Genomic DNA, 13,510 nt, shown 5'->3' on the forward strand with positions numbered 1-13,510 from the left:
TTATGGAAATGTTTCACATATGGGTTTGGTTGTTTGCTTGAGCACACATTATTTGTCGATTTTAATGGTTGGAAACTTCAATATTTGAATGTCTATAGCAGATGTTAATGTATTGTTCTTCATTTCACTAACAAAAAGTACATTGATTTTTTTTTTTTTTTTTTTTTTTCAAACCATGTGAATACCATGGCACATTAATAAGGGATTATTTTATACACTACTGTTCAAAATTTGTGGTTTTTAATGCTTTTGAAAGAAGTCTCTCATGCTCACCAAGGCTGCATTTATTCGACAAAAATACAGTAAAAACAATACTATTGTGAAATATTATTACAATTTAAAATACTTTCTATTTGAATTATTTTTTTTAAAAATGTAATCTATTCCTGTGGTGCAGCTGAATTTTCAGCATCATTACTGATTTGCTGCTGAAGAAACATTGCTTATTATTATCAATGTTGAAAACAGTTGTGCTGATTAATATTTTTGTGAAACCATGATCATTTTTTTGAGGATTTGTTAATAAATAGAAAGTCAAGTCACCTTTATTTACAGAATTTAGCGCTTTTACAATAGAGATTGTTTCAAAGCTGCTTTACAGAGATGAACAGGAAAATAATGAATCGATACAAACAGAATCATTTTCAAAAGAACAGCTTTTGTTTGAAATAGTAAAGACGTTTTTTAATCTTGCAAAAGATTTCTGTCATTTTTGACCAATTTAATGTGTACTTGCTTAATAAAAGTTGTAAAAAATCATACTGACCCCAAACTTCTGAATGGTAGTGCATATTAAAGGATTAGTTCACTTTGAAATGAAAATTAGCCCAAGCTTTACTCACCCTCAAGCCGTCCTGGGTGTATATGACTTTCTTCTTTCTGATGAACACAGTCACAGCAATATTAATAAATATCCTGATGCATCCGACCTTTATAATGGCAGTGATAGGGATCAATAAGTATGAGCTGAAGAAAGTACTGGCGGAAGCTACGTATTTTACTTCATAACTTGTTTAAATATGGATATTTTCTTTCACAAATGCATCGCTTTGCTTCAGAAGGCCTTTATTAACCCCCCGGAGCCGTGTGGAGCACATGTTCATGATGGATGGAAGCACTTTCTTCAGCTCATACTCACTGATCCCTATCACTGTCATTATAAAACTAGGCTGCGTCAGGATATTTATTAATATTTCTGCGATTATGTTCATCAGAAAGAAGAAAGTCATATACACCTAGGATGGCTTGAGGGTGAGTAAAGCTTGGGCTAATTTTCATTTCAAAGTGAACTAATCCTTTAAAATACTATTATACCATCACTGTAAAATGGTACCACCATAGTAGTTTTAGTAGTTTTTTTGTTATGGTTGTCCTTTTGGACACAATGCTAAACTAATTAATTCATATTAGACTTCTAATAATATTGTCATATTCTCATTATAGGACGGGTCCAAAAGCACCAGTGCTCTTACAACCACAAACAATATTAGCAGCAGCTCCCTCAAGCTCCACAAACCGTCTAAGGACCATAAGGACCATAAAGACAAGCCTTCCAAAGACTCAAAGGAGTCCAAAAGTGCCTTCAGAGATTTCAGCAAGGACTCTGGAAAACTCTCTAAAGATTCCAAAAAACCCAAAGAGAATCAACCAATTCAGGAAGATCGCACCGTTCCTCAAATGGGATTTAAGGAGCCCAAGACCACGTCGAAGGAGCAGCGAACATCTGAGATTAGCTTCTCAAGCTTGGGACAAAGTAAACGGCGGCCTGTTTTGGACAGTGAAGGCCATGTTACCAAAAAACGAAAAAGCAGTCTTTCGGAGAGCTCGCAAAAGCAGCAAGCGTGTCCTACCTTGCTACAGCACCACCATTCGGATAAAAAAGTTTTGAAAGACAAGCCGCAAATCCGGCATAGTAGGTTACAAAACAGTGAACTTTCAGAGAAGAGAAAACCGCCAGCGTTACCGCCCTTCCAGGATGTGTTGGACCCGAACGACTCGGACATGGACGACAATATGTTCACAAGATCAGACGTAAGTGAATTTCCAATTATAATACTTGAACTTAACAATATGAAAATTAGTCCCTCATTTTCCCTAGTTGGTTAGCTGTTAGTCAAATGGGTTTTGTAGTGTCTGTATGCATTTGGTGAGCTTTATAATGACCTTTACGGAAATACAGTTTGCTAAAAACAAAATAACCAAATTGAGGGCTTCATAACAATTGTTAAATGTAGGCATATTCAATGTATTGGTATCATTTACGCGAGTAATATTGGCTATTTATTGAAAATAATTATTACATTCCGCATCTATAGCTCAATGCACATGACCATTTACAGAAATTTATCATGCCAATCATATGGGAAAGTGTAATAAATTTCAGAGCCTAGTCTTTGGTATGAGTTTTAGTGTTCCAACAGTGTAGTTGACTATTAGTAGAGACCTTTTCTGGGATGTGGGGTTCTCTGTAAACATCAAACAAAGAGGTTGAGACAGGCTCTTAGCGGGCTGTGATAATGGAGGTCTGGTGCGAGAGGGGATCTAATAAACTTGGTGGGTGTCCAGGAGCTGAGGGACCATTTGTCTGGTTGGGTGCAGGAAATCAGTGCCGTCCATTGCTAGACCTCTCAGCTTTTCAGGACAGGAAATCTGGTAGTTGTTCAAAGGATACTTATTTAGGTTGTTAGGGTTTTGTTCAAAACAAAATGGCTGATGTAGTACCAATTTAATTTTGTCATATTAAGGATATTACGTTTCAGATTGAATCGCTACCAGACATAAGGAGGGGCAGGATGCAAAATTGTGCTGGCAATTTCCTAGTCAGTGAATTTAGTCTTGATTTCATTCGTCACTTTTCCTGGACCGGAAAAATGTAGTAGTTCATATAGATCTATGTTAGAATGTTTTAAGCTTCGGCAGTGTCACCAGTGGCAAGGTTCATTTACCTTCAGCAAGAGAGCAGCTCATAAAACGGGGGCTGTTTTATTGGCTAAAAGGCAAGTGCTGAGATGAGATTTATGGTTTTATGACACCCGAGGAGAATGGGGAAAGGACACCATGAATAGCTAAGAGTTTTCCATTAAACTCGCTCCTTAAAAAGAGGGAAGGAAAGAAACTTCAGTGTTTATGACAACTGACGAATACCAGGTGCTGCTTTCTTTGGGTCACCAGGTCTGTAAGGCCCTGGTGGCCCTGTTCTGATCTACGTTACCACTAACGTTCACACAGTATATTTCTGTCTTTAGAATGGCAGTAAAGCCAGTGATTTGCAAGAGGAAGTTGTAATTGCCTTTTGATTTTTTTTTTTTTTTTTTTTTTTTTTTGAGACCCTTTTCTAGCCCTGAACTGTAACAAGCATTAGTTGAATAATGATCAAGAAACTGATTTGCTAAATGGACAGTTTGGTGGATAATTTACCTCATTTTTGCTGTCAGTGCGTCTCATTAGTTCTATATCATTTTACCTACTAAGTTTCCCATTTAGCATCTAATCCTAAAAATACCTGATTTTCCTATTTTCATAAAATCCTTATCAAACTTTATCATGAGTTTTTTCCCCCAGAGTTAAATAGTATAGTAAATATGGTAGTTTTTCATAAATGTTAGAGGAAGTGAGGGAATATACTTCACTTATACTATACAAATGCCATTTAGTTGTTATAGTAGTTAGAGTAACAATGGTAATAATTCATCTGTGGTTTTAACCGCTTTTAGACCCTAACTAACAAGCGTTAGTGGATAATGACCATTAGGATGTTAACTCTAAAGCATCTACTTTTTTATTTTAGGATTAGGTTGATTAAATGGACAGGTGATGAATAATACACTTAATGTTGCTGTTAGTTTTCTAATGTGCATGTAAACGTACTGACTAATGGTTACCTCATGTATGTTTATCTCATAACATTTCAAACTATTTTTTCCCTCCTTTTGTACCTGACTATCAAAACTACTTAACTAGTGTTTTTATTGCTGTACTACTAAAATTGTTGTGTGTGTATAATAGGTAGGTCCTTTACATACAACCTGCAAGCAATCACATCATTACTGTATTGCATTGCACAAGCTGATTGGCCTCTGCTGATCCTGCAGCCAATGAGATTACTTGCACGACATTTAAATAGTTTGGTTCATTGTTTGCTGCAGCGTCCTAGTCCTGCAGAGTTTCTCTGAAACCCTCCACCTCGCCCAGCTCCACCTGCCTAGATCTGCTGCAGCAGCAGCGTAGACCAAATACAATTAACGCTGCTGTATTCAATAACATTCTGAAGCCCCGTTTACACTAGTGCATTTTTGTTTTAAAATGCATAAGTTTTGCTACAATTACGCCTGTCGTTTACACTACGCCGGCGTTTTCAATCCTCGAAAATGGAGACTTTCGAAAACACTGCAGAGCCTGTTTCAGTTTGAAAACGCCGGAGTTGCATTTCAGTGTAAATGTACCAAAACAGAGACTTTTGAAAACGATGGCGTGGCTGCCCACGTTCGCTCTGCGTATCCTTGACGGCCGTGTAAACATTAACATGGAGACTGAACTGCAATCTTTGCTGGCTTTGTTGTCATTTTTAGCAGCCATTGTGCAGTTAAACTCAGCGTATTTTTTAATACTGCAGCTGCCTACATGCGCAAGAGGCAACTGTTTACACTTGTACACGCATGCCCAGTGTGCTTGAACAGTCATGTGACATGCGTTTTTCGGCCGTGTAGTGTAGACGGAGATCGTTTCTGAAACGCCATTTTAAAATGCCGTTTTAAAACAAAAACGCACTGGTGTAAACGGGGCTTAAAACTGTTCTGAGTAGGGGTGTAACGGTACACAGAAGTCACTGTTCAGTATGTACCTCAGTTTTGGGGTCACGGTTCGATACGAGTTCAGTACAACAGGAAAAAGCAACAAATCCCCAATGCTAGGTTTCTTTTCATTTATTTTGAACAGACTAGCAAGCTCTTGCTTGCCATCTGAACTCTTGTTTTGGGTTTGTGCATAGATCATCTCTTCTACTTCTGCTCTTTTTCCTGTTGTGGCGGTTAGCAAACAGCGTTGCATTACCGTGCGCCCCCTTCTGGATTGGAGTGTGGATCGCCTGTGACTGACTGTATTCGTCGTCTGACTGCATGTACCGAACCCTAATTGTTCGGGACAAATACATGTACCGTTACACCCTTAATTCTGAGAGTTGCCATGTTTGAAATACTTATAAGTTGAAAAACATAATCTTAAAAAACCTATCTAACTGAAATAAATAAATTAAAGCTAAATTGAAATGTTGAAAACTAATATTTCTTAACACAAGAAAAATTTAAGTACAGGTTAAAGGAAATTAAGTGTCGCCGCCATTGGCCAAATCACATTGTTGTCATGTAGCGGCAATACCGAAGCTACTCGAGTAAAAGACTGATGGGGGTGGCTGAAACCCAATCCTAAAATCTGTTTATATGACGTCCTCCATAAGTGAAGAGCTTCACAAGTTTGAAGGGAATGGGACAATAGTCTTAAAGCAGAGCAGTTGCCAGTTTCAGAGCCACTGCTAGATTTATGGCACCATAGCAGAGGCGATGGTCGTAAAGCCACAGACCAGCTGTGTGGTGCTGCTATGACCACCTGCTTTGTGTGCTAAACTCGTGAAGCTTGTGTGTCTTTCGTTTTTTTTGTTTATTGCCAAGTGTTCGAGTGTAAATACAGACTTATGAAGAATTATGAGTCGTTATGAGCATCTTGACATTTATTTAACTGGTTAAAAAGGAGATTATTTTGACGATCATAATTCAGGAAAATGTTTGACGACAACTATATATCATGTGCTGAGTCTGACATGTGTCTGTTAACGGCATGTCGCTTAAGCAGCACATTTGGTCTTGTAGCAGCAATTTAACAGACATTTCCTTGTTTAATAATTTAGTTGTGTGTGTTTGGAGCTTGACTGGTTTAGTGCATCGGTTTAGTTTGGTGGTCTGCATGTCACCGCAAACTGCAAACCGCGTCCATGTTGATGGAAGTTGCTTTTTCATTAGCTCTGAAAAAAAGTAATGTAGCATTTTACTGCATAGCCACAGCTCTGCCGTTACTCAAGTTTGGGTGACAGCAAGGCTGTCTCTTTCTCTCCATGTTCTCGGGAGTCTGAACCTAAACACTCCAGATGATCTTCATACTTAAAGATCTACAAACCTTTCCTCAATGAGTGATGACATCAGTTTTATTGTCTGAGGGGTGCAGGGCTTCTTCGTGGAGCTTTTACAAGCGTCTAGTTTGGGAAAAGGGGTGCGGCCCGTAGGATAAAGGCAGCTTGATTTACAGCGCAGGACCCTGACCATGCGTTTGATGTCAGCTAGGCTCCCAGACGGACAAACAGGCAGTAAAATGCAGACTGAAGAAAAAAGAAAGAAGGGAAAAACAGTGAGAACGTAGGGAAAGGAACTTCAAAGAAACAACTTTGCTCTTCTACAGACTCGGCGAGGGGTAGAAGTTAAGTGTCTTTACCACCCTGATTGCAGGACTTTTGGCAGCCCCTATTGTCAACTTGCTTCACGGGAGATTTTTAGCACCTGCCCCCTGCCAGCAACTCTCACTAGCACCACTGTCACCCCCAGTCGAGTGAGTGAGCCATAACAGTTTTAAAGCGTGCAGTTATATCCAACCTTTGATTCGTTGCAGCGTTTTTGTAGGTTTAAGGCACCGCGAGTATGCCCGTGGTGAATAGATTTAGCTGAGTGCCGTGTGAGAAGATGGTGGATGCGGGTTTGAATTGGGTATTTGGAAAGGGCAGGATGGAAATTAGAGATTGTAAATTAGAATAGATATTGAGCAGTAACTGTATTTGTGAATTAAGGCCATAGTGAACAGGTAAAACCATAGATAGTCCTCTTTTTTTTTCTAAAGATGTGTGTGTTGTTTGTCCATACAGATTTCACTGCCATGATGCTAAGGTGTTGTGAGTGGTTGCTTGGGAGTTATAGGTATTTTTGCATCTCTAGATATGGCTCACATCTCCTATTGCATTGTCTGTGGGATTTTAAAAACACATTATCATTCAAAAGTTTGGGGTCTGTAAGATTTTTGTTAATATTGTTGCTTACCAGGGCTGCATTTTTTTGATCAAAAGTGCAGTAAAAACAGTGATATTGTAAAATATTATTTTATTTTAAAATAACAGTTTATTATATTTTAAAATGTAAATTTATTTCTATGATGCAAAGCTGATTTTCATGCTGATATTATTATCAATGTTGTAAACAGTTGTGCTGCTGTTGTGTAATACATTTTTTAAGGATTCTTTGATGAAGTGGTCAAAAGACAACTTAAAGGGATAGTTCACCCAAAAAGGAAAATTATCCCATGATGTTCTTACCCTCAAGCCATCCTAGGTGTATGACTATCTTCTTTCAGACGAACACATTAAAAAATATCCCGCCTCTTCCAAGCTTGACAATGGTAGTGAATGGGGGGCTGTATTTTGAAGCACAAGAAAGTGCATCCATCCATCATAAAAGTAATCCATACGGCTCCAGGGGGTTAATAAAGGCCTTCTGAAGCGAAGCAATGGGTTTTTATAAGAAAAATATCCATATTTAACTTCCAGCAAACGGCCATACGCATCGATTTACAGTGAAAGAGTAAACCCTGACCTGATGCATGATGTATTGACGAACCTACAGGTCATGAATTAGAAGTCTAAAATGATAATTTTTAAAAAGAAATGTCTGAGGATTTCGATATAAGAGAAGAGGAGCTTGAGTTTGTTGCCCAGCCCTATTTGTTTGAACCACAAGAGGCGTCTAAGCTTACGCTCCTACATCCTATGTCGCATCAGAGGTTACTCTTTTGGCGTAAATCAAAGCGTATGGCCGTCTGCCGGAAGCTAGTTATTATAGTTTATAAAGTTTTAAATATGGATTTTTTTATTAACCCCCTGGAGCCGTATGGATTACTTTTATGATGGATGGATGCACTTTTTTGGGCTTCAAAATACAGACCCTATTCACTACCACTATAAATCTCGGAAGTGCCAGGATATATTTTAATATAACTGCGATTGTGTTTGTCTGAAAGAAGATAGTCATATACGGTACACCAAGGATGGCTGGAGGGTGAGTAAATCATGGGAAATTTTCATTTTTGGGTGAACTATTCCTTTAATATATACACTCAAAGTCCATTAACCTTCTGAGATGAGCACACACATGAGGGTTGACTGTTGTTCCTCTTCTCTGAGACCTTTCCACTTGTTTTGCCTCTATGCTTGTTGCATCATTCTTGGCTCCAGTAAGTGTTGTCATTCCAACAAAACATCTGCACAGAAATACAAGCAGAAGCTTTAGAATAATGTTCAGAATTTAATGAAACTAGCTCAATAAAATAAAAGTATTAATGAAGTAGTGTTAACATACAATATACGCATTTAAATTTACCAGAAATTAAACTAAGTAACATTTTTCGCAAATAAAATTATTCAAGTCAAGCATGTTACCTTTGAAAAAAATTCAAGTGTGCGAAAGATGCCTGCTCCCGGGACACCAGACTGAAGTTGTAATAAGACTGCAAATCCAGCCACAAAGTTGAGGTATGAATTCACAGTCACCTGACCCTTGAATAGTCAATATCCACTGGGTTCACCTGAAATAAATAAAAATAAGCAATAATGTAACCTACAATAGAACAGTAAATGAATTACAGTTGACATGGAAATATACTGTTAACAACTGTAAAACATTATTTGACCCATAATTCATTGCGAACTGCAGCTACATCTTGTAAAATGTTTAAACAGTAATATTCTGTAAAATATTGCTGTAAAAACTACAGCAGTTTGTTACAGTGCATTGATTCTGTTCTTTTCTGGTTAATTACTGTAAAGCTCCTTTGAAACAATCTGTATTTTATATCACACTATATAATTAAATGTGACTTGACTAGTATAGTAAAGATTGCAAGGAAGAAGAGTCTCATCTAATTTGCATTCTCCCGATCCGTTTTGACTGAATAGACAACAGTAGCCAACGTTTCCCAGGAGTATTCTAAAACCTTTCTTACCCATTAGCCATAATCACCGTGCTTGCCCTATTATAAATCCCACACTCACTTCTTCCATTCGCTGAGGAGTTGAATGGCTTCTGCTTGTACATTTTGTTCAAGACACCCGATTCAGTTTCACCAAGTGCTCATCAGAGAAGAATGTAAACAAATTAATTCAGATTAACTTTAATAGCTTCTTTAGATTTCCTCTTGGGCTGTTCTCCAAGAGGAATTAGGTTAATAGTTTCGCATTGAACTTCCTTGCTGGTTTCTCTACCTCATGCAATTTCGGAAAGCTTGTAAAATGCATATCCAGCTAGAGCACAAATTTGAAACTTAACGTGAGTACAGCGTAGAAAAACAGCGGACTTTAATGTAACTTTAAACCTCAAAACTTCAGCCAAGTGGAGAGTCAGGAAGGCAATTGTAACAGAGCGCCTTTCTTACTCTTTTATCCTCAGCCCCATTTGCCACAATAAGCCTGATTTGTATTATACCTCCATTTGGTCGGGAAGTCTTTGTGGATTGCAGTTAATCAGTCCAATTCGCTCCACTTACAGCTCACATCTCTGTTGTACTGAATGTAATTTTAAAAGAACATCATTACATTCATTTTGCTTTTGTTAGAACAGGCCGTTTTCAGAACAGCCTCTCTATGGAAGAGTTTTCTTAGCAAGGACCACGTTAAGTCTCTTTTGTTGATGCTACATGAATAATTTTTCTTTTTTGTTTTTAAATTGGGAAGCCACATGGATGTGCATTTGGATGTGTTCTCGTCATAGTTACAGATGAACACCTTTAATTGCAGACATTAACAACTATGTTGAGAAGTATACATAACAGACTGTCTCATTAGCTATGTTTCCATCCTAAGCTGCAATTAACTTATGCACAAAATTGGACACATAAAACATTTGCAAATAAAGCAGCATTTCCATCCCGTGTTCAAGAGAACAAAATCGTCACTTCTTGGGAAATTTGTGCAGAATATCTGTAATAAAAATGGAAGTTGCTGCAATCGGGGAAGATTGCAGCAACTTCTCTTTTTTTTTCCTTCTCTTTTTTTTTTTCCTTTTTTCCTACATCATAAATGACTTGCGTCTCAGAGAACGCAGACGAAACACAATAAATGCTGTCATGTTATCTTGCGTTCTGATGCTGGTGTTTGTGAACACAATTATGTGAGACGCTTCTGGGAGGGAATTAAACCAAAACATTCTGATGACAGACTTTGGCTCAGGCATTTCAGAATGATCAAACCAATATTTGAGATGCGATTGTTCCACTGGTTAGTCCAGTTATCCAGTCACATCCACCGTTGAGGCAAAGTCCCACAAGTTTTTTGTTGCGCATCAAGGGATTTATTCAATAAATGTGTTTCCAATGTAGTTTATGCACATGTCATCTTAACAGATATAAAATTTATCCACCTCAATTGAGTGCATATGTTTTTAATGCACATTATTAGAATTTATGCTCATCTTTCCATCCAGCATTTTTATGCAATATCCCAAAATGCACATAAAAATAGGTGGATAGAAACATAGCTATTGTGAGAAGATGGGTCTCAAAAGTATATAGTTACTGTTGAAAAGACTTTAAATATGCAGAAGATGCTAGAAAACCAAAGTGTGGAACTTGGAGAACAGTGTTCAGGACAAACAAGGGACTCATGAACAACTGTCACAAAACCCCAAAACAGTTGTTGATCATCCAGGTAACTATTTGCGATATTAAAGGGATAGTTCACCCAAAAATGAAAATTGTCATAATTTACGAGTTGTTCCAAACCTGTATACATTTCTTGTTTTCTGCTGTACACAAAGGAAGATATTTGGAAGAATGTTTGTAACCAAGCAGATCTCGTCCCCCATTGACTTCCATAGTAGGGAAAAAAAAATACTATGGCAGTCAATGGGGGGCGAGATCTGCTTGGTAAACTTTTGAACTGGTTCATTTGTGTAAATTCCTTTACTATTTTGTCTTATTGACTATATGTAAAACAGCTTATTCAGGACTAAATAAAAAATAACATGCAATTTTTTTTTTTATTAATTGTTAATATTATTAACATCTTGCATATTCTGCAAGGGATGTGTAAACTTATGAACTGTACTTCCTGAAAATCCTGTTTTGCTCTTAAAAAAATATTATGAAGCTAATTACTTGCAAATTCAATTTTCATTTAATTCAATTAAATGAAAAATGTCAGTCTAAAATAATTACATTAATGCATCACATTTAGTATTAAATGTAGTTTAATGCAACATTAATTTTGTGATTCAGCATAAATGAGTACACCCCCTTTGAAAAGTAACATTTTAAACAATATCTCAATGAACACAAAAACAATTTCCAAAATATTGACAAGACTAAGTTTAATATAACATATGTTTAACTTATAACATGAAAGTAAGGATAATAATATAACTTAGATTACACGTTTTTCAGTTTTACTCGAATTAGGGTGATGCAAAAATGAGTACACCCCACAACAAAAACTACTACATCTAGTACTTTGTATGGCCTCCATGATTTTTAATGACAGCAAGTGTTCTAGGCATGGAATGAACAAGTTGGCGACATTTTGCAACATCTATCTTTTTCCATTCTTCAAGAATGACCTCTTTTAGAGACTGGATGCTGGATGGAGAGTGATGCTCAACTTGTCTCTTCAGAATTCCCCATAGGTGTTCGATTGGGTTCAGATCAGGAGCCACTGAATCACTTTCACCTTGTTCTTCTTCAGAAATCCAACAGTGGCCTTAGATGTGCATTTAGGATCATTGTCATGTTGGAAAAGTACACGACGACCAATGGACCGATGGTAGCATCTTCTCTTTCAGTATAGAGCAGTACATCTGTGATATACAGTTTTGAAGCCATCAGTTCCAAAAACATTTATCTTGGTCTCATCACTCCAGAGTATAGAGTCCCAGTAGTCTTCATCATTGTCAACATGGGCCGTGGCAAACTCTAGGCAGGCTTTTTTGTGCCTGGGCTTTAGGAGAGGCTTCTTTCGTGGACGGCACCCATGCATGCCATTCCTATGCAGTGTACGCCGTATTGTGTCACAGGTTGGCTTTCTACTTCTTTAGATAACTGCAGTGAAATTGAATGCTGATTGTCTTCAACTCTTCTCATCAGAAGACGCTCCTGTCGAGGTGTTAACTTCCGTGGACGAACTGGACGTCTCTGTGAGATGGTTGCAGTTCCATCTTTTTTTAAATTTTTGTACCACTTTTGCTACAGTATTCTGGCTTTGCTGATCTTCTCGTAGCCTTCACCTTTCTGGTGTAAAGAAATTATTTTCTTTCTCAGGTCTTGTGACATTTCTCTTCCATGTGGTGCCATTGCTGACAGCATGAAATGGGAAGGGGTTTTAACACCCTTTTATAGTCAACTGTCTGCTGGACACCTGTGTAATGAATAATTAGACTCACCTGTGGTTGAATTCTTGTTAAATTAGACATTTGTAGTCTAAAATTTAGCTTTGCTCCAGAGACTTTCAGTGGGGTGTACTCATTTTTGCATCACCCTAATTTGAGTAAAACTGAAAATTTTGTTCTCCAAGTTATATTATTAACCTTACTTTCATGTTATAAGTTAAACAGATGTTATATAAAACTTAGTCTTGTCAACATTTTGGAAATTGTTTTTGTGTTCATTGAGATATGGTTTAAAATGTTACTTTTCAAAGGGGGTGTACTCATTTACGCTGAGCACTGTATATCCGAGTGAAATGTCTTCTGGAATAGGGAAAAAAATGTAGGGCGGGACTTGATTTCGTCTTTTGGGAATTGATTGGATTGTAGGAAGTTGAGCATTGCTAATTGAATGGAGACAGATCTGAATGTCAGTTGTGGAGGATATTTAGTCCCACCTTCCACCAAGACACGTCATGAAGAGAACAGATGTCGTTTGGAGGGGAGGTTAATGTTCTTGATTTAAAGATTACAAGGGCACATGAATTTAAAAAAATAAATAAATAATGATGTGCACAGATAAATTATTTTTACTAAGTACTGCAACATTCTTTAGAAATATAAGAATTGATGATTTCTATTTCTTGGTAACTTTAAACAAATGTCTTTTAACAGGGATTACAGCACAAGATGTGCTTGGTTACATTTGAATGGTATTTTCAGTAAACATGGCACATGTGTTTCTAAAAGCAAATAGGAGCTCTTTAACAATACGTCTGCTCTTTTACCGCCAAAGGATCCAATCAATCACAGTCCCATTGTTCTGAGAGGCTTCGGTCTGTAGTGAGATATTGCCCCGCGAGTTCAAAGGTGCCTCATAAATTGTGGGATTCTCAACAATTAATCTACACATGCAACGGTTCAAAGAGACCTCCACTAAATCTAGTTTAACTTCAGCCTGATGCACTTACTCTCTAAATAAGTGTCTCATTCCCTTTCACGGCAAAGATCTTTTTTTTCAGATAGCTAAAATCTTTGTTTTGGGGTTCTTGTAGTACAATTTGAGCAACATTATT

At 37.4% G+C, this 13,510-nt stretch overlaps 1 protein-coding gene across 2 annotated transcripts in view; it reads left to right on the forward strand.

Annotated features, from left to right (window-relative positions):
• The window catches only part of mllt3 (MLLT3 super elongation complex subunit), a 56,956-nt gene that overhangs the window by 35,659 nt on the left and 7,787 nt on the right, over window positions 1–13,510 (forward strand). For both annotated transcript variants that reach the window (XM_051901386.1, XM_051901387.1), the window contains exon 7: window positions 1,444–2,031. In XM_051901386.1, the coding sequence (XP_051757346.1) occupies window positions 1,444–2,031 (588 nt within the window). The remainder of the gene's footprint in view (window positions 1–1,443; window positions 2,032–13,510) is intronic.

Source organism: Ctenopharyngodon idella, chromosome 7 (genome assembly GCF_019924925.1).
Source record: "Ctenopharyngodon idella isolate HZGC_01 chromosome 7, HZGC01, whole genome shotgun sequence".
Lineage (NCBI taxonomy): Eukaryota > Metazoa > Chordata > Actinopteri > Cypriniformes > Xenocyprididae > Ctenopharyngodon > Ctenopharyngodon idella.